This window comes from Heterodontus francisci, chromosome 9 (genome assembly GCF_036365525.1).
Source record: "Heterodontus francisci isolate sHetFra1 chromosome 9, sHetFra1.hap1, whole genome shotgun sequence".
NCBI classification, from domain to species: domain Eukaryota; kingdom Metazoa; phylum Chordata; class Chondrichthyes; order Heterodontiformes; family Heterodontidae; genus Heterodontus; species Heterodontus francisci.
Genome location: NC_090379.1, coordinates 104,388,996 through 104,411,385, shown reverse-complemented (window position 1 = coordinate 104,411,385; position 22,390 = coordinate 104,388,996). Strand labels below are relative to the sequence as shown.

The following is a 22,390-nucleotide window of genomic DNA, read 5'->3' as shown; positions in this document are numbered from 1 at the left end:
GCATTCAAGGGGAAGGTAGATAAACTTTCCGTACTGTAATACTTTGTAATATTGCCACCCACCCAACATTGGGGCTGAAGTTGCCCAGGTCCCCTTTCCCTTCACTCTCCAGTCCTATCCTCTGCAGCCCTCTTGTTACAGGGGCCCAAACTCCCTCCCTTTGCAAAAAGGAAAATAAAATTTCTTCCAGGCTCCAGGATGCTACTTTGGGCCAGTCCACATCTATCAATATGGAGGCTGATACCCCCTCACCTCATTCAACATACTATCCTCATCCAATATGCTGATTCACAACTGACCCAAAGGAGCAGGAACATTTTTTCTCTCCCTCTTGCCTTGAAAGGACAATGATCATGAGGCTAATAAGGAGATTCTAGGAAACAGTGGCAATCTGGCCCAACCAGACTTCTGTTGTTTTCTAGAGGGTTGAGGGGCCCCAGCCACTAGTGTTACAGCAGGAGACTGAAGGATTGTGGCCCCAGAGAGATTAACAAGTGAGGTCAGCAACAGAGAGAAATTAATAAGGGGAACAGCAAGAGAAAGATTCACAAGGGAACAGTCAGACAGAAAGATCAGCACAGACTGCAGGCTGCTTCCAGTGAATAATGCAAGTCAGGAGGACTGGGGGGACAGACCAATTGGCATGTGTTCAAACTTCACATTGCTAACTAAAGGCATGTGATATCATAGAATTCCTGAGGCAGGTCCCGACTGGAGGGGAAGAGAAAAAGCACTGAATCCATGCTGTTGCTTGCTTTGAGATGTGGTAGCACAAAGAAACAGGAGGGCGGGTGTTAAAAACAGAGGTCGTCAAGGGGAAAGTGAAAAGACAGGTAGTGAGTGAGCGAGCAAGCGCGAGTAAGAAAAACAGAGAAAAAGGGCTGAATTTTGTGGAGGAGGCCAGGCTCCCAGCACCAAGCTGAAAAGACGGGGGGTGGGAACCCCACCTCGGCCATTTCGCGACTCCCCCCCTCCCACCCCCGGTACGATCCTCTGTTCTTTTAACATCTTAGTTTCCAGCACCAGGATCTCTGTCCGTTTCAAGACGGGGATCCCGTCTCCAAGAGCTGCCAGCCAATCACAGGGCTGGCAGCTTAGCAGCACCACCAGAATTGGTAGCCACTGCCGGGACTGCAGAGGCCTCAGACCCAAACCCAAGAGGTGGAACCCCGGATCTCAGGTAAGTGAGGCGGGGCCATCGGGGCCAGTCCAGAAGGCCCCAGTGGGGGGGTTGGTCATGCAATCCAGGGGAAAGGGGGCCCTGGGGGGTAAAGTGGTTCCCGGCGGGGACCCTCCGTGGGTCACAGATTGCCCACAAAGGAGGGACCCCAACCCTCCCATGCCCGCAGGGAGGGTGCTTTATTTTACAAGATGCCCTCCCTGCGTGGTTGAGGCCCCCACGTAATATCCCAATGGCAGCAGGAAGTGGCCATTAATTGGCCACTTAAGGGCCTCAATTGACCTCTGGGCGGGAATGCCAGCAATGACCAATCCCGCCCCTGGGATAACCGTTTGGCGACGGTCCTCCACCCCCCCACATGCAACCCTTTGTGATTGTATGGGTGCCCCCCACCCCGCCTCTGGCCCTGCCTCAGGGAGCCCATAAAATCCAGCCCAGAACAACAGAGAGAGAGTCAGACAGACAAAGACCGAGAAGAAGCAGGAAACATTGAAAGGGACAGAAGTGCAGAATCTGATGGACAGAAGCGAGTTGCTGGAACTTGCACGACCCAAAGACTGAGAATTGCAAGATTTATTATTAATTATGATTCTGCGTGACTCAAGAGACTTAATATATGAGCCACTCTCAGATCTCGCCCTCCCTTCCAGCACATCTCTGAACTAAACCACATCGTATCTAACCTGGGAATGCTTATTAGATATTATACAGGATGCTTAACTCTGTACCTAACCTGGGTGAAAGAGTTCCTCCTGAAAGTGTTAAATGCTGACATGAACACAAAAAAGGAAAAACATTTTTAACCCTCCAAACTAAATAAAAAATACATTAAAATCGACTGCAAAGCTAAAATAATTTCAGTAAGTCAGGCTAATTGCATGTGCAAATTTGACCTAATTAGCATTCTTAACTAGCAATTGACTGAGAATTTCACAGCAAGCAAACTTGATGTAACAAGTGTTAAAATTAAAAAGCAAAATACTACAGATACTGACAATGTAAAAGCAAAACAGGAAACACACATCAGGCCAGTTAGCATCCTTCAGGAGAGCAGACAAGTCTATGGTTTAGGAGTGAGTCTTCCTCAGTGGAATATGTAGTTCTCATGAAGGGTCTAGACCTGAAATTTGTCCTCATCTCCTTGCAGACGCTGTCTGCTGTGTGTTTCCAGTGTTTTCTGTTGGTGTACAACAACAACTTGCACTGCATTTCCAAAGCACCTTTAACATAGTCGCAAATCACAAGATGCTTCACAGGACTGTCACCAAACAAATACTGACACTGAGCCAACTAAGGAGCAACAGGATAGATGACCAAATGCTCAGTCAAGGAGCATGTAAAGGAGGTAAGGTAGAGAGGTTTATGGAGGGAATTCAAGAGCTTAGGTCCTAGACGGCTGAAGGAGAGGCCAGGATGGAGTGGGTTAAAGCGGCAAATTTACGAAACCCAGTTCAATCGTGGTGGGTTTGGGGGCATCCGAGTAACCCATTCTGGAGAGGCGGGTCTGTGGTTATAATCAGTAAATGAGGTTCTGTTGATAAAATTTTGGCAGCCATTTAAATTTAAGCGCTGGACCAGGTTTCCTGGGGATCAGGAAAATCACCAGCCAAAGGGAGGTGGGAGCAGCCAGATCCAGCAGCTATTTGCTTTCTACAACACTGCTTCAGGGCCAGGAGCAGGAGGGCTCCTCGATCCCCTCAAGCAAATTCTCTGCCATGATCGGCCAACCTCCCACTCCTGGCAAACCCGCAAAGATTCACCGTCCTTCCTTCACCAACTGGCAATGATTCCTTGGAGTAAATTATACTCAAACTACAATCATGATCTGCTGAATCACCATGTTCCCAGCATTGCCAGGTCCCCTTGGCCACCATGCCCCTCCCCCCACAAATAAACATGTGCCCCACTCCTTCCCCACCTCCCTGTAAATATTGGGGCCAATGAGTTCATCACATTGCTTCAGATTTTTGGGAGCAATTTTAACTCCCTATCTCTGTAACCTAGTTCAGCCCGACAAGAGATATCTGTGCTCCTCCAATTCCGGCCTTGAATCATCCCCGATTTTTATCACCGCAGGAATGATCCCCACTGCAGAGAGACAGATGGTGAGCAACAGAATAGGAACACAGGGATGCACAGGACATAGAAAAGATTACCACAGTGCCACTGGCAGGTCACTGTATCCAGGAAATATATCCCATGATAGCTGCACCAAATCTGGTCTTATCCAACCCTCTCTTGCTGATATACTAAGCATCCTCTGCCTCCCTTTGGCAGCTCATTCGATACATTCGAAATTCTCTCTGGTAAATCCAAACTATCCAGCACCTTCTCAAAATTAGGAATGGGCAATAAATGCTAGCCTAGCCAGCGATGCCCACATCCCATTAATGAATAAAATAAACTATCCATTCACCCTCCTCCTTTTAAGACTGTCCCCCATTGTTAGGATCTGTTTATCTTATCTATACTCTAGAATTTTGAATACTTCAGGAATCTGCACAGTCTTCTCTAGTGTAAACGTTCCCATTGTTTGGAAGATGTACATTAGAGACCACAGGTATCCCACTGAATCACAAAAATAATATTGTTCACTTCTCCCCATTTTGTAAATTATAGAGTGACAGTGTGTGGGTTCCGGATCATCAGTCGAGATACAGTCAGTAACACAGGGTGCTGGGGGAGGGGTTACTGAGTGTCAGTGTGAGGGAACTGGATTAACATCAGTAGAGATACAGTCAGTAACACAGGGTGCTGGGGGAGGGGTTACTGAGTGACAGTGTGAGGGAGCTGGATTAACATCAGTAGAGATACAGTCAGTAACACAGGGTGCTGGGGGAGGGGTTACTGAGTGATTTTGTGGGGGCTGGATTATCAGTTGAAGGACTAAACTGGATACTTACAGGATTCTCCAATTTCAGCGGTCTCTCTCCAACATTTTCCCCCAGATTTCCCAATGGGCCATCAACATTCACAGTTTAAATAAAAATGTCAAACAAAAAGTTAAATCAGCGGAAAAGCAAACGAAAGTCAATCAGTCTTTGCCATGTACTTTCAAAGGAACAAGACTCCCAATGTAAGCGCCTCGTATATTGCTGTTCACATCAGCTTTAGCAAAACTACACTTTCAAGATGATCCTATATCCACCCTATGGTTGGTAGAACTGACACCAGATACTATCTTTATAGTCTTGGCCCATAATGTTTACACTTACTGTGCAACAACTAGCCACAGGAAGGGACAGCATCAGCAAGAATCAATTGGTAATAAATACCCTTCAGCCATGAATTCCATAGCTCTTGCTCAATGTAATATGCTGCTGTTTATTCAGCACGTGCTCAAGTTAAATGCCTTGAGGGGACGCATTAGCAGTTACTCAGGACCTTTTTCACAATGATACTCAGAAGAGGGCTGAAGCATTTCTTACTGACTCACCAAGAGTTTAAATAAAAGTATTTTTTTTTAAAAAGTAAAATGGGGGCACAATTCTCAGTTGACACCAGCACTTAATGCTAGGTTCACCATGAGAGAGGGAGGAATCACTGGCAATATCACAGGACAAACTGCATTGTTTAGGACCCAGCATGAGATTCCACCCCCCGCCTCCTCACCACCACCCTCCCGCCACATCCTTTGAACTATTCCCATAAATCAAAATAAAGAAAAATGCATCAGTCTCCAGCATCAACATTTTACAACTTGGCAAGCACAAAATTCTCCGAGAGAGCAAGGCAATACTTGCAATTGAGAAAATGATAATGTCAGTGTGACAAAAATCAGCCCCAAGCCATAGAGTTGAAATTTTAACCTGTTAATTTATCTGGGCATGATATAAATTGCAGTAATTTGCTGAAAGATAAATGTATGTTCAGGACAAATTAGAATACGCATGACAGAGACAAGCGGGATTGTGGAGTGCACCTGGAGTCAGCAGTTTCCAAGATCAATGCCCGCACCCTGGCTCTGTCAAAGATAGCTCCATTAGAGACCAATAGGTGAGCAGGACTAAGTGTGCAATTTGGCATTGTTATGGGCATATTAGAGCTTATTGAAGGTGAAGACCAGTCTGTACATCAGTGGAGAATCAGAGTCCAGAGAATGCAAAGACATCTACTAGGGATTCAGCAATAAAGATTGAGAACAGCATTGTTGCATAGGTGGAAGCAAGACCCAGACTTGGGGTCTGCAGCTCAACTTGGGGTCAAACAGGATTACAAAGGTTGCTACTGGTCCAGTTCAACCTCAGACAGCAGCTGATGAGGAGAGGGAATGGAATTAGTGACAAATGATCGCAGTTTATGGTTGGGCTGAAGACAATGGTTTCGAGTTTCCCAATTCTGAGCCACAGGAAGCCATCACTCATCCAAAATTGCATGTCAGTCAAGTAGTCTGAGAGTGCAAGGGTAATTGGGGGTTGAGAGAAAGAGAGAGAGCGAGTGAGCCTGGTTTCATCAGCGTATAACTGAAAGCTTACTTTGTGCCTGTAGATTACATCACCAAGTAAAGGAACATAAATGAAAAAGAGGTGGCGGAGGGGGCCAAGGACAGATCCTTGGAGAGCTCTGGAGGAGACAGTGCAAGGGAGGAAAGAGAAGCCATTGCTGGGGACATGCTGGCTATGTTCAGATTGGGAGAGTGCAATTATACAAGGGTGGTCCCATGAAGCTGGGTGACAAAGATGAGTCACTGGAGCAGGATAGCTTTGTGCTTCTAGAAAGGTAGAAACCAGATTGGAAGGAGTCAAAGACTGAAGTTTCAGGAGTGGTGATTACAGAGCTTAGAATCAACTACATGCTTAAGGAACTTAGAAGGGAAAAGGCTGTTGGAGATATAGCATCAATTGCTGAGGGCAAAGAGAGTCAAGAGGTTTTATTTGTTTGGGGGGGGAAAAGAGATGGGAGGTGGGAGGTGGAGGGGTGATATTGATAGTTATGGTTTTGATGAGAGGGACGGTGCCTGTGAAGAGGAAACTATTCACAACATCAATCACAGTTCCAGGACAGAGAATTTGGTGCTAAGGCTTATGGAAAGGGGTTTGACGGAACAGGAAGTGAATCACAGGAATGAAATGAGAGGGCAGGAGTGTAGATAAGGGCAAGAGTGTGTCCAAGTGGATGGGAGCAGGGCTGAAATAGAAAGGCAGAAGCAGGAGAGGATGGGTGTAAAGGGCAGTAAGAAAGGGGTTTAAGGAGGCAAATGCCAGACGTTGGGATCTGGGTAGCTGTAGCACGTTTCTCCTCTGCTGCCCACATAACTCAGGGCATTTTAAGAGCCTACTCATTGGGCAGTTAAGGTTAAAATCACCCTCAGAATCTTCCACCATCCCACAATGTCAATGAGTTTAAGCACAGAGTACCCCAAGCCAGACACCATAGAATGTCAGTTTTTAAATAGCTCCTATCTTCCGCACAGTCTAAAAGCTGCTTGGCCATCAAGCAGTATATCCTGCCAAATTTCCCAATTAGAGTCATACAGTTATACAGCACAGAAACAGGCCCTTCGGCCCATCGTGTTTGTACCAGCCATCAAGCACCTATCTATTCTAATCCCATTTTCCCGCACTTGGCCCGTAGCCTTGTATGCTATGGTGTTTCAAGTACTCATCGAAATACTTCTTAAATGTTGTGAGGGTTCCTGCCGCTACCACCCCTTCAGGCAGTGCATTCCACATTCCAACCACCCTCTGGGCGAAATTCTTTTTCTCAAATCCGCTCTAAACCTCCTGCACCTTACCTTAAATCTATGCCCCCTGGTTATTGACACTTCCGCTAAGGGAAAACGTTTCTTCCTATCTAACCTATCAATGCCCCTGATGATTTTGTCCACCTCAATCAGGTCCCCCCTCAGCCTTCTCTGCTCTAAGGAAAACAACTCTAGCCTATCCAGTCTCTCTTCATAGCTGAAATGCTCCAACCCAGGCAACATCCTGGTGAATCCCCTCTGCACCCTCTCCAGTGCAATCACATCCTTCCTACAGTGTGGTGCCCAGAACTATACACAGTACTCCAGCTGTGGCGTAACTAGCATTTTATACAGCTCCATCATAACCTCCCTGCTCTTATATTCTATGCTTCAGCTAAGAAAGGCAAGTATCCCATACGCCTTCCTGACCACCTTATCTACCTGTGCTGCTGCCTTCAGTGATCTATGGACAAGTACACCAAGGTCCCTCTGACCCTCTGTACTTCCTAGGGTCCTACCATCCATTGTATATTCCCTTGCCTTGTTAGTCCTCCCAAAATGCATCACCTCACACTTCTCAGGATTAAATTCCATTTGCCACTTCTCTGCCCATCTTACCAGCCCATCTATATCATCCTGTAATCTAAGGCTTTCCTCCTCACTATTTACACCACCAATTTCCATGTCAATAGAGTGTGTCCGATCCAGCCCAACCCGAGCCCGAATGCCGGACCCAGAAGTGCGACACATGTCGTCGGGTCCTGTCGGGTTCGGGTCGGGTAGCAGGCATTTAATCTGAAATAAAAACAAAATGCTGGAAATACTCAGCAGGTCGGGCAGCATCTGTGGAAAGAGAAACAGAGTTAAAGTTTTAGGTCAATGACCTTCCATCAGAAGATTGTGGGTCAGGTGAAGAGGTTAAAGCTGGGTATTCACTCCTCAGTATTAGTAGACCAATCAGCAGAGAAGAGAATTAAGAGCAAATTAGGGTCAGTTTTGAACTATGGAAAATGATTAGGCAAATTCAGCAGCCTCTTTAAAATATAGTCACACCATGTGCTGTTTTTGTAATGATAGCGTGCTCCACATATCAAGTGCTCTGCAATGAAAACATCTTAGGAGACTAAAGGTATTGTCCAATGCAACACTAATCCATGTACACCAAAGGAAATCTAATTTCTTTAGCACCTCATCTTACAAAAAATTCTTGTAAAATTAGTTATTTTGAAGTTTAGTGACTGCTGTTACTTAGGCAAATATGGCAGCCACTCTGGGTATAAGAAGGATGAATGATCAGCTGACCTGTTTTGGTGGTGCCTCCCTGCACTTATTTAAATAGTGCCACAGATCCTTCATATCAATGTGAACCACAAAACAGACCAGGAATTAAACCTGGGACAATTTGGATTCAGTCTTGTAGGTCAAGCCCCACTCTAAGACTTAAACACAATTAAGGTTGAAATTAATGTTACCTAAAGGGAACTGCAACCCTTCCAATGAAATGTTGAACAAAGATCCTGCCTTCCTGTTTTGGTGGTTCGTTGGAAGGGTTGCAGTTCCCTTTAGGTAACATTAATTATCAACCTTAATTGTGTTTAAGTCTTAGAGTGGGGCTTGACCGACAAGACTAGATCCAAATTGTCCCAGGTTTAATTCCTGGTTTGTGCTGTTAGTTGACCTCAACAGGGCGCTAGCAGTTAGGAAGCAACTGGCCTCTGCACCCTCTGGCTAGGGAGAGGGCAAAGAAATGAGCCACCCCTCATCACCCTCTATTGACTCTTGTCCAAGTGGCACGTGGATATCATAAGGGCAGGGCCAGCCTTGCTTATAACGCCCCTCATGATCAAATAAGCTGCGGATAGTTGAGATATACGCTCACGTGATTGGCCAACATTCTCCTTCAAAACCTCTCCTCTGTTATCCACCTTGTTGGGATTGCCCTAGCTTGGTTCCACACCATGCATGGTCACAACATCTCTAGCAGTGACTTCGCTTCCCATCCCTGCACCTTGGAAGTTCTCAAGGATCCATCCTTGGCCCGCTGCTCTTCCTCAACTACATGCTGTTCCGATGACACTCAGCTCAGCTCACAATTTGTGTGTCAGACTGCTTGTCTAACATCCAAACTTGAATGAGCTGTAATTTCCTCCAGTTAAGCACTGGGAAGGTCAAAGCCACTGACTTTGCATCCCACCATGCCCCACAAACTCTCTGCCCTTGCCACAGATTCCGTCACCCACCCTGACCATTGCCTCAGGCGATTCAAAACTTTGGCATCCTACTTGACCCTGAGCTAAGCATTGGACTTCCTATCTTCTCCATCACTAACTCCTCCTACCTGTAACTCTGGAACACTGTCCATCTCCTCCCATTTCTCATTCAAAATGATCCTCATCCACGCCTTTGGCGCCCCCAGGCTTGACTATTCCAGTGCTCTTCTGGCCGACCTCCCATCTTCACACTCTATGTGCAAAACTCTGCATCAAGTCTCACTCACTAGTAACCCCAACCTCACCAACTTACTCTAGTTCCCAGTCTCCCAACTCATCAAAATTAAAATTCATAGCCTTGTGTCTGTATCTCTCCATGGTCTTGCCCCCACACCAACCCATTCCTCCCCTCCCATCTGTAACCTCCTACAGCCCCCTCCCCATAACTCTCCATTCCCTAAGTGACCTCTAGTGTACGCTGCTTTTCATTGCCCCTCCATTGACATTAGCCAACCAGATCCCACCCTCTGGAGTTCCCTCTTTAAATCCCTTTGCGTCCCTTTCCTGTTTTAAGACCTTACTTAAAACCCACTTCTTTGCCAAGCCTTTGCCAGGCCTTTGAATATCACATTCATTGACTGGGCATTCTTTATTTTGTTACACCTCTGTGAAGTGCATTGGGTTTTATTTGCTATGTTAAAGGCGCTATTATTGTTGACTCACACTGGCTGTGAGAATCAAGGAAAAATAGGGGTTAAAAATGAAGTCTTCACATTGCCTTGAAAATAACACTTGTCCTTGGTGCCAGCTTTTATTAACCTGATGAAGTAACAGTCCCCACTTCCACTGAAATCACTAGCATTCTGAGCCGAAGATGGTCAAAAAAATTTGGGATGGCATCATTATCCTGCTTTCCATACTATTTTAATTTCTTCCTCAGGACCTTAGAAGGAAGCATTAATTGGATTTGTCCGATACATGGTTTCCTATGGGCGTGATCAGATTTTAAAAAATAAAAGTGCTTTAGTTCGTTTTTGAACAACATGCAGACGTGTCTTAGTCAGCAGGCAAGTGCAAACCCGGCATAATGAGACATCCAGGGAAACAAGTACTCACAGAATAGTGCAAACTACACAGTCAATACACGACATATGTTGGGGAGGGGGGGGGGGGGGAGGAAGAACAGGGAAGATTTTTATTCATTAAATATAATTGCATTCACAAGGGAAAGTCAAGCGGGGAGATGGTGGTGTAGTGGTAATGTCACTGAACTAGTAAACCATAGGACCAGGCTAATTCCCTGGGAACATCAGTTCAAATCCCACCATGGCAGCTGATGGAATTTAAATTCAATTATTTAATAAATTCAATTAATTAATAAAAATCGGGAATTGAAAGGAAAGCTAGTCTCAGTTTCAGGGCACCATTACTATCATCGGCTGTCGTAAAAACCCATCTGGTTCACTAATGTCCTTCAGGGAAGGAAATCTGCCATCCTTACCTGGTCTGGCCTACATGTGACTCCAGACCCACAGCAACGTAGTTGACTCTTACTGTCCTCTGAATTGGCCTAGCAAGCCACTCAGTTCAAGGGTAATTCAGGATGGGCAACAAATGCTGGCCTTGCCACAGCCCACGAAAGAGTAAAACAAAGTGCAGCCAGGTAGATATTCAACAAAACACAGCTGGGATTCCCTTGCAGCCCAAAAACTTGCAATTATAAGTGGGATTGAAGATCTTCACTGTTTCATGCTATGTGATGACAAAGCATCACCCACCATGTTATGTGCCAGCCTGTTTGACTGATTGGAAGCATCAATGAACCACAGTGACCTGTACTGGAGACACTTCAGATAATATGAGCACTGTGCTCATTCTCTCTCCCTCCATCACCTCCCTCCCTAAAGTACTGAATACACGTATTATCAAGTCAATCCCCCTACCATATATGATGAGACCCAGTGCTATAATTGAAACACCTGAGAGGTTCATGCAGGTAGTACAGAGTAGTGGCTATATCCAAATCTGTCCCAGGCTGAAATTTCCATCATGGGTGGACAAATTCAATCATGACACTGCAGATAGAGGCAGAGTGAGCCAGGAATAATGACTCTCCAGATAGAGGCAGAGTGAGCCAGGAATAATGACTCTCCAGATAGAGGCAGAGTGAGCCAAGAATGATGACTTTCCAGATACAGGCAGAGTGAGCCAAGAATAATGACTCTCCAGATAGAGGCAGAGTGAGCCAGGAATAATGACTCTCCAGATAGAGGCAGAGTGAGCCAGGAATAATGCCTCTCCAGATAGAGGCAGAGTGAGCCAGGAATAATGACTCTCCAGATAGAGGCAGAGTGAGCCAGGAATAATGCCTCTCCAGATAGAGGCAGAGTGAGCCAGGAATAATGACTCTCCAGGTAGAGGCAGTGAGAGCCAGGAATAATGCCTCTCCAGGTAGAGGCAGAGTGAGCCAGGAATAATGCCTCTCCAGGTAGAGGCAGAGTGAGCAAGGAATAATGCCTCTCCAGATAGAGGCAGAGTGAGCCAAGATAATGGCTTTCCAGGCAGAGGCAGAGTGAGCCAGGAATAATGACTTTCCAGATAGAGGCAGGAATAATGACTTTCCAGATAGAGGCAGAGTGAGCCAAGATAATGGCTTTCCAGCCAGAGGCAGAGTGAGCCAGGAATAATGACTTTCCAGATAGAGGCAGAGTGAGCCAGGAATAATGACTTTCCAGATAGAGGCAGAGTGAGCCAGGAATAATGACTTTCCAGATAGAGGCAGAGTGAGCCAGGAATAATGACTTTCCAGATAGAGGCAGAGTGAGCCAGGAATATTGACTCTCCAGATAGAGGCAGAGTGAGCCAAGATAATGACTCTCCAGATTGAGGCAGAGTGAGCCAGGAATAATGACTTTCCAGATAGAGGCAGGAATAATGACTTTCCAGATAGAGGCAGAGTGAGCCAAGATAATGGCTTTCCAGCCAGAGGCAGAGTGAGCCAGGAATAATGACTTTCCAGATAGAAGCAGAGTGAGCCAGGAATAATGGCTTTCCAGATAGAGGCAGAGTGAGCCAGGAATAATGGCTTTCCAGATAGAAGCAGAGTGAGCCAGGAATAATGGCTTTCCAGATAGAGGCAGAGTGAGCCAGGAATAATGGCTTTCCAGATAGAGGCAGAGTGAGCCAGGAATAATGACTTTCCAGATAGAAGCAGAGTGAGCCAGGAATAATGGCTTTCCAGATAGAAGCAGAGTGAGCCAGGAATAATGGCTTTCCAGATAGAGGCAGAGTGAGCCAGGAATAATGGCTTTCCAGATAGAGGCAGAGTGAGCCAGGAATAATGACTTTCCAGATAGAAGCAGAGTGAGCCAGGAATAATGGCTTTCCAGATAGAAGCAGAGTGAGCCAGGAATAATGGCTTTCCAGATAGAGGCAGAGTGAGCCAGGAATAATGACTTTCCAGATTGAGGCAGAGTGAGCCAGGAATAATGACTTTCCAGATTGAGGCAGAGTGAGCCAGGAATAATGACTTTCCAGATTGAGGCAGAGTGAGCCAGGAATAATGACTTTCCAGATTGAGGCAGAGTGAGCCAGGAATAATGACTTTCCAGATTGAGGCAGAGTGAGCCAGGAATAATGACTTTCCAGATTGAGGCAGAGTGAGCCAGGAATAATGACTTTCCAGATTGAGGCAGAGTGAGCCATGAATAATGACTCTCCAGATAGAGGCAGAGTGAGCCAGGAATAATGACTTTCCAGATTGAGGCAGAGTGAGCCAGGAATAATGACTTTCCAGATTGAGGCAGAGTGAGCCAGGAATAATGACTTTCCAGATTGAGGCAGAGTGAGCCATGAATAATGACTCTCCAGATAGAGGCAGAGTGAGCCAGGAATAATGACTTTCCAGATAGAGGCAGAGTGAGCCAGGAATATTGACTCTCCAGATAGAGGCAGAGTGAGCCAAGATAATGACTCTCCAGATTGAGGCAGAGTGAGTCAGGAATAATGACTTTCCAGATAGAAGCAGAGTGAGCCAGGAATCATGGCTTTCCAGATAGAAGCAGAGTGAGCCAGGAATAATGGCTTTCCAGATAGAGGCAGAGTGAGCCAGGAATAATGACTTTCCAGATAGAAGCAGAGTGAGCCAGGAATTATGACTTTCCAGATTGAGGCAGAGTGAGCCAGGAATAATGACTTTCCAGATTGAGGCAGAGTGAGCCATGAATAATGACTCTCCAGATAGAGGCAGAGTGAGCCATGAATAATGACTCTCCAGATGGAAGTGAAGCTACAATGTAACATTTACCCAGTGCAGGGCTGACGATCTGGAGGCAAGAACTAGAGGGAGCCATAATCGAAACACTACAGGTATAAACAATGTGCACCTCTGACAAACAGTGAGCTCTACTGGAACATATGCAGGCTCAGCAACAGAGAAAAAAAATGCATTGCTCTCTGATTCTCTATCACTAATTCTATCAGGCGATCACTATTTCTGGGTTGCTGGCATTGCCGAACATCCCACACTTGATAATATTTCCGGCTCCTACAGGCACCATGCTATCTGTCATCAGTCTGTTACATGTTATCAGCTATCCCTTCAACCCAGTTACTTAATGCAATTAATCTTTCGATTATTCTGGTAAATTAATCCCTTATGTTTTCATCTGCAAAACCCCCGCCCCTCCAATCGTTTCCTCTCTGGGTGATATATTCTGGGGCTGCTGTTTCTTGCAGTAACTCACCTTGCATTCTCTCTTAATGCACTGTCTGCGTTTGTTTTTGCATTGCATTTAATGAAATATTTACATTGCACTGTGCTCGCTGCATTACAGTTACCAGTTAGGTGTTGCATTGCATGTATTTAGGGGTTATCGGTTTTGACACTCACCTTGTCAGTGATATTCTTGCCGGCACCGTGGTGTTTGCTCCTCCGCAGTTTGAGTGAAGGGGAGCGGAGCAGTTTTTTAATCCTGGTGGTGATGGTGGGAGTTCCGAGATCGGCCATGGTTTCTCAGCACCCCTTTCCCCAGACTTCAAGCTCTGCGCCTCCTCCTCCCTCCCGGACCGGCACCGGCTCTCCCCACTTCCAGTCCCTCCTCAGCCGCTGCCCCGTTCACTCGAACCGGGTGACGGGAGGGCAGTCTGGCGCTGTCCCGTTCGCTTGCATTTCCAAGCCCTGCACCAGCGCTGGGAGGGACACAGACCGAGCCCGTCAGGGGCTTTGACATACACACTACCTAGCCCACCGATCGGACAGAGACCAGCCCTGCCCGATCAGCTGCTGCTAGCCGATCCCAAACACTGATCCGGCGGAGATCTCGGAGACATCGCCCCCTCCGTCTGACATAAAACATTACACAGCCTGCACTGGGTATAGACACTGCCAAAGGCACAGATACATGGTACAGTGGAAAAAGCAGCATGTATCAGTCTCACTGAATATCACACAGGGACATACTGCCAGTTCATAGAAACAGATCAAATATACACCCAGGCTGTTACATATCACATCACACACTGCTACCAACTGGACAATGCATATACACCCACACGACACACATTGCATATACACCCAGACTGACACATTACAAACTGTACATTTCATATACATACACATTGCACACTGCCAACTGTACATTGCATACACACTCAGACTGATACACATTGCACATACCCGCAGACTGATACAAATTACATCACACGCTGTCAACTGTGCAATGCATACATACCCAGTCTGATCCATAACAGATCACACAGCGACAATGCCAATCCTAAAGAGGAGAAAGTTTGGGTGATGACTCAGAGTCAGAAAAGACTGTGGAGCTCTTGCTGCTACATTCCATATAAGTATAGGCCTCCTCACATCACATAGGAAGCAATAAACCAGCGTAATCTGGGTAGTTTAGACCATTGAGAGCTAGCAAGAACTCAACCTACTGACTTTACATTTAGATGGTGTGAGAGCTCACACCACCGAGGCCATCAGTGACACAGTCTGAACCAAAGAATGGTCCAGTGATGAGGGCAGATTGTTGATTACAATTCAAAGCTGAAGGAATAGGAACCAGGAGAGCTCCCACAGAGAGGAGAATCACAGGCATATTGAAAAGATTCATTAAAAGGTTGTCCGTGATATCTTTCATGCAAAATTATACAAAGGATATAAGACAGATACAGAACTTTCCTTAGCCTGTGTCTCTAAGGCCACGGCTGTAGGTTATGTGACAATATCAAAGTATGGGTAAACCAAGGGATTACAGCATAAATCTTTTGCAATCCCCCCTATTATTAATGAACCCCACAAAAGGAGGTGGTCATAGATATTGAGCTCTAGCCTGGCAGGAGTCAATCAGCGAAATAGTAAATATTTCCATTCAGTAAAGTATACATTTGGGTAGCCAGGCATAGTAGGACTTATGATCATTGGCCATCGTGACTGATAAATTGTTAGAAATGTTCATCCAACTTGGGTTCTCAGAAGAGATTCTGTACAAGTTGTGAGAGAAACCGTGGTTGCAAAGCTAGTCTTCTTTTTGAGACAGACCCTACCTGAAAGGGAAACTAGAATTGAGCAGAAATAAAACCTAAAACTGAAATAGAAACAGAAACCAAAACTGAAACAGAAGCTGGAAAAAAACTTCAGGTTTCTGGGGAAACTGACATTGGTTAGAACCAGATAAAAGGAGACAGAGTCCTCCCCAGATCAGGCAGACTAGGCAGACGAGGCAGATCAGGCAGGAGTGGAGTGCCAGCAAGCAGAAGAAATTGAAGACTGAATCCAGGAGCTGTTTCTGTTACTTAAAGTAGCTGACTAAGTAGACCCAGCCATACAGTGCACAGGTTGTTACTAAAGGACTCAGATAAAGGGAAGACTGGTAAATCCACACCATCATGACTGCCATGAACAGAGCTGAGGTGGTTCTGGAGAAGTGTGCCTTGCGGTGAAGACTGCACCCATGGAGTTTGGATTGAGAGGGAACTGCTTTCAGATGAACAACAGTGGCTAAATTCTTGAAGATAGAAGCTGAAAATTCATACCTGAGGAACTTGAATTGCGAAGAACTGTGTGACTGTAATTTGATGCCATATATGCTGGGGGAACTGCCAACTCAAAGTATACAAAGCCCGTAGTCCTCATCACCCTTCTGTATGGCGCAGAGTCATGGGTCCTAAACCGCCGTCATGTACACCTCTACAGCGCTTCCATCAGCACTGCCTCTGTAGCATCCTCAAGATCCACTGGCAGGACCGCATCGCAAACACTGAAGTCCTGGAAACAGCCAACGTCACCAGCATCAAGGCCATCCTCCTGCAAAGCCAACTGCGTTGCCCAGATGGACGACAGTCACCTGTTCAAAATCGTGTTGTACGGAGAGCTGACCACTGGTAAATGGAACGGGGGCCCCAACGCAAATGTTTCAAGGGCCCCCTGAAGAAATCCCTCTCTATGCCACATTGACCATCGCCAGTAGGAAGCGCAGGCCATAGATTGTGATGCCTGGAGATGCTACATTGGGAGTGTTACAGACACCTTTTGAGACTGAGCGAAGAACCAGCATGAAAGAGAAAAGGAAGAGAAGGATAGATCCATTTGCCCCCAGCAGCGACTACACCTGCACTTGCACCTGCTCTGGGAGAACCTGCCGGTCACGGATCGGCCTGACTAGCCACGACCAGGCCTGCAACCGATGACTACAACCTTCCCAAAATCTTCATCTGCAAAGAAATGCCAAGAGAATATTAACTGCAATATGTCTGTTGCTTGATGGTTTATTTATGTTGGTTTTGGTTTGAGTATTAAAGTAACATTTATAAAAGTGAAATCTTGTCCATTTGGTTTTTGGTTTCCTAAATTGGGGTCGGTGGGCGGATTCCATTTTTTTTTGGTTTGTTGGTCGTCTCCATGGAGATCATAAAGTACAAAGCTAACTTTGTGACTCAGCTGGTCACTTAAATTATAGTAGCAGGTCCAAATAAAATAAATTATTCCACGTCCTTACCATCCTCAGGTGACTGGGCAGGTAGAGGGGTTTAATGCCACGCAGGGACATGCTGTGTTCCTATTTGGCCATATCTGCTGTTTGCCTGCAGGGATGTTCCCCCAAAACCTACTGGCTTCTCACCATTTGAGATGCTATACAAAGAAATTCAGAAACATGAACTGGAAACTCTCATCCATACTTTTGTTACCTCCAGACTCAACCGACCTCCCATCTTCCACTTTCCATACATTTAAGCTCATCCAAAACTCTGCTGCCTGTAACCCAAATCTCATTCATCCATCATCCCCGGGTTCACTGACCGACACTGGCTCCCAATCCCACAACACTTCTATTTTAAAATCCTCATCCTTGTATTAAATCCCTCCATTGCTTCCAGCCCTATAACCCTCGGAGGACTCTGCATTCCTCCGACACTGACCTATATGCGCACTACCGCTTTTTCACTTTCTCCACCTCTCCCTCCTCCTTTAAGATGTTCCTTGAAAAATCTCTCTTTGACCAAGCTACTGTCTTGAATTTTTTTTAATACATTCTTCGTGCAAAGCCTAAAGAATGGAAGCCAACCTCCCAGTGTGTAGTTTGAGAAGCTATTTTGAGGGTGAAACCTTTATTAAAATTGGCCCTTTGTAGACAAAGAAACGTATGGACAATAATCCATTTTTATTACACTTACCTCCAGTAATTCAGTCAGCATCCTCTGCAGAAGGCAGCTGCTGATTTTATGATCAATACAGAGCCTGTTTGTTTAAAGCTGCTCCCGAACAGAAGAACTGTGTATTAGCATTAATATTTGGCAAACCACTGAGATAAGAACTATGAAAGCTGTTGAAATACCAGTTGCTTCTACTCACAAAAGCATCTAGCTATGAATAATAAACTGCTGATATCACTAACTCCCATTTTTCAGGAAAATTCTTGTGGATAATCAAGGAGATCGATAAGATGGTTTACAAAAGATAGAGTGGACAGGAAAGGAGGCGGCATGACTCTGTATGTTAAAGATGCCTGAGAAGTAAATTAAGTTGGGAAGTAAAATACTATAGAATAAACTAATCAAATTACACATTGCTTGTAAAACAAATAGCCAAAATAACACTAGGAGTACATTATGTTGTGTGTTGTTGTTGTATTTTGTAGCGTAGCTGGGGTATTCTGGAGAAAGTTTACCTTGTCCTGATTCTGAGACTAAAAACTCTATTATTTACATAATACTATATACACTCTCATTAAGCCTCCTAAGCTGGCATCCTTTGTGCTGCTACCTCTTCTTCTCCCAAGTCTAACCTCATGTAACTGTTACATCACTTACAGTGGGAGAGATTGCTTTCACTGTCTTCAGCATTAACCCTTTATATCCTTATACTACATTGCCCCCCCCCCCCAAAGTCTTTATCCAACATTTTCTCAAATATATATACATACTTGACTTATCTACTACCCTCTTCCCGCGACACCCCCCCCCCCCCCCCCCCACTCCAACCACCCCACCCTGAACTAAGTCTCTAACTTTACAGATTTAATCTGTTAGGAGGTTTGACAACTCTCCCTTATCTGGTTGGAGTCTGACTGGGACGATCAGTAATCTTCCTTGTAAATCTGGATTGCCAACTTAGTTGATCTTTATTATAGATTTTAGCATTCTGTTCAGTTTGGGTTTGTTCATGTTCATCTGGGTCTTCCAAATGAATGATTGTCTGTTGCTTTTGGGGGATAGGAGTAATACTTCTCCTATTTCTTCGTCTGTTTCCTTCAGTCATGTGTATCACATACGATCGCTGGTAGTTCTCATGTCTGTGGAATTACTGTACCTTCCCCTTCTAGGTCACGTACCCATACTCTTTGGCCGTTAGTCAATTTGGGTAAGTTTCTGGCTCGAAATCTATTATAATTTTGGGTTTGTCGCCTCCTGTAAGAGTTTTCATTGTCTCTTACCCTCTCGTGTCTGGTTGGAAACTGAGTAAACAGCGGTTCACGCTGTTCTGGTCTCTGTATTGCGCAAACCTGACAGTTCTGGATCACATTCTCTTATGTCCTGAAATATTCCAGGCTACCATACTGAAAATTGTGCCCTCACTCTGTACTTGGTTATTCCCAAATGGCCTTGGTGTAGACGATCTAAGATCTCTGATCTCAGTGAACTGGGAATGACTAGCCTGTCATTGTAAACTAACAAGTTATCGATAATGGTAAAGTAATTCCTATACTCATGGAGCGTTTTCATTGTTCTCCCACCTGGACGTCTTCTGAATCCCAACTAATTGAGTCTTTGTAAACAAAGAACAAAGATAATTACAGTAATATAAAAGCAAAATACTGCGGATGCTGGAAATCTGAAATAAAAACAAGAAATGCTGGAACCACTCAGCAGGTCTGGCAGCATCTGTGAAAAGAGAAGCAGAGTTAACGTTTCGGGTCAGTGACCCTTCTTCGGAACTGACAAATATTAGAAAAGTCACAGGTTATAAGCAAGTGAGGTGGGGGTGGGACAAGAGATAACAAAGGAGGTCTAGATTGGACCAGGCCACATAGCTGACCAAAAGGTCACGGAGCAAAGGCAAACAAGAAAATTACAGCACAGGAACAGGCCCTTCGGCCCTCCAAGCCTGCGCCGATCCAGATCCTCTATCTAAACATGTCGCCTATTTTCTAAGGGTCTGCATCTCTTTGCTTCCTGCCCATTCATGTATCTGTCTAGATACATCTTAAAAGACGCTATCGTGCCCGCATCTACCACCTCCGCTGGCAACGCGTTCCAGGCACCCACCACCCTCTGCGTAAAGAACTTTCCACGCATATCCCCCCTAAACTTTTCCCCTCTCACTTTGAACTCGTGACCCCTAGTAATTGAATCCCCCACTCTGGGAAAAAGCTTCTTGCTATCCACCCTGTCTATACCTCTCATGATTTTGTACACCTCAATCAGGTCCCCCCTCAACCTCCGTCTTTCTAATGAAAATAATCCTAATCTACTCAACCTCTCTTCATAGCTAGCGCCCTCCGTACCAGGCAACATCCTGGTGAACCTCCTCTGCACCCTCTCCAAAGCATCTACATCCTTTTGGTAATGTGGCGACCAGAACTGCACGCAGTATTCCAAATGTGGCCAAACCAAAGTCTTATACAACTGTAACATGACCTGCCAACACTTGTACTCAATACCCCGTCCGATGAAGGAAAGCATGCCGTATGCCTTCTTGACCACTCTATTGACCTGCGTTGCCACCTTCAGGGAACAATGGACCTGAACACCCAAATCTCTCTGTACATCAATTTTCCCCAGGACTTTTCCATTTACTGTATAGTTCACTCTTGAATTGGATCTTCCAAAATGCATCACCTCACATTTGCCCTGATTGAACTCCATCTGCCAATTCTCTGCCCAACTCTCCAATCTATCTATATTCTGCTGTATTCTCTGACAGTCCCCTTCACTATCTGCTACTCCACCAATCTTAGTGTCGTCTGCAAACTTGCTAATCAGACCACCTATACTTTCCTCCAAATCATTTATGTAAAATTTGCACTTCTCGTTCAGAGTTAGACCTGCTTCTTGAAGTCACTGTAGAACTGCTCGAAATCTTTGGTCAAGTTGCTCTACTGACTGTCCATGTATCAGGATATCATCCATGTGACAAATAACTCCTTTGAGCCCTAAGATGTTAGACATAGACCTTTGAAAGATCTGTGGTGCAGACTTTATCCCAAACTTTAACCGATTGAAACAAAACTGCCCGAATGGAATTATAAATGTGGTTAGCAATCTTGAGATCTCATCTAGGGGTACTTACCAAAATCCACTATTGGCACAGAGTTTTGTAAATGTGGTGCTCTCAGAGTTTTGCTAAGCTGTCATCAACTGTGGACATTGCGTGAATTTCACGCACTATTGCTTTGTTGAGCTGTATTGAACCCACACACAGAGTGTTCCATTTTGTTTTGGGACAGGAACCATGGCCAAACCAAACGCTGTTGGTTGTGTTACAGGAGAGATAACTCCCATTCTTGTCATCTCTTCCAATTGGTCTTGAACTTGGTTTAATAATGGATGAGGTATCTTTCTGGATGTAAAGATACACCCTGACCTGGCCCCTTCCTTAAGTGTGATTCCACACACCGTCTTGAGTCTTCCGAGCCCTGTGAACAGCTTTGGGTATTCTGCTTGAAAGCGATTGTTTACCTGGATTGGCTTGACTTTGTCAATCTTCTTGATGAGATGCAGGTCTAAGCATGCTTTTCTACTCTAAGGAAAAATCTTGATTATGCAACACATAATTTGTCTCCCTCTATATTGGAGAGTTGCTTGAAATTTACCTCTTACTTTCAGTTGTGTTCCGCCTGGACCATGCAACTGTGCATCTGTCAGTTGTAGGCAATGTCTCATCAACCACGGCTCTTGGTCTGACAGAACTGTGACACGAGCACCTGTGTCCAGTTTAAAATTCATAAGGTGTCCATTTACGTAGACGTCCGCTGTCCAGAATCCCTGGCTTCGGTCATTAATTTCTTCTGGGAAACTTCCTGGTTCTTTGACTTGTGGATATTGATGCAGTTGATTCACTGCTCTTTGCCTGAAGGTCTTCTGCTTTGTAGACTTGAGCAAAGAAATTTTACTCTGGCACATTTTCCCATAATGTCCACTCTTTTTACAATTGTAACACTTGTCTTTTCTTGCTGGACACTGCTCCCATCTGTGGGTCTTCCTGGTTCCACAGTGTTGGCACAGTTTCCCGGTGTCATGCACCTTTTCACCTGTGTGTGTCTTTCTTTACCACAAAGTGCTTCTCTGACTTTGGCTTCACAAACTGTACAGTCATTAGATTTCTTCTCATCCACAGCTTGTGTTCAGCCCGCAGAATGGCCCTATTTTGTTTGCGACCATCAGCCTGTCTTGCAATCTGAATGAGCTTTGAGTGTAAGGTCCTCTTTCGACTGTAAAAGGTTTGACAAGGATTCACCAGCTATTCGGTCCCTCATTAGTTCTGCCTTTAATTCATCGTATTCGCATCCCACTGCCAATCTGTACAGATCATTTATATACGAGTCTATGGATTCGCTTATCTTCTGCGCCGCTTGTTAAATTTGGCTCTTTCAAGAATCTTATTGCTGCCAAGATTGAAATATTTATCAAAAGCTTGAAATACATCTTCAAATTTATCAGAAGCCTCGTTTACCCCTTGCTGAACTATCACGTCGTCTCCTATTGAATTCTGATTTAGTATGGAGTTGGGAAGCAATCCTAAATTGTAGGAATCTTTTCCTCCATATGGACCAATTTTGTACCTGATTGGGTCCTTCTTGATCGTGGAAACTT

At 45.2% G+C, this 22,390-nt stretch overlaps 1 protein-coding gene across 3 annotated transcripts in view; it reads right to left on the bottom strand.

The window, feature by feature from the left end:
• Positions 1 to 14,352, bottom strand: part of mapkbp1 (mitogen-activated protein kinase binding protein 1) — a 368,915-nt gene extending 354,563 nt beyond the window's left edge. For all 3 annotated transcript variants that reach the window (XM_068039616.1, XM_068039618.1, XM_068039619.1), the window contains exon 1: positions 13,965 to 14,352. In XM_068039616.1, coding sequence (XP_067895717.1) covers positions 13,965 to 14,081 — 117 coding nt within the window. In that variant the 5' untranslated portion in view covers positions 14,082 to 14,352. The remainder of the gene's footprint in view (positions 1 to 13,964) is intronic.
• Positions 14,353 to 22,390: the final 8,038 nt, after the last annotated feature.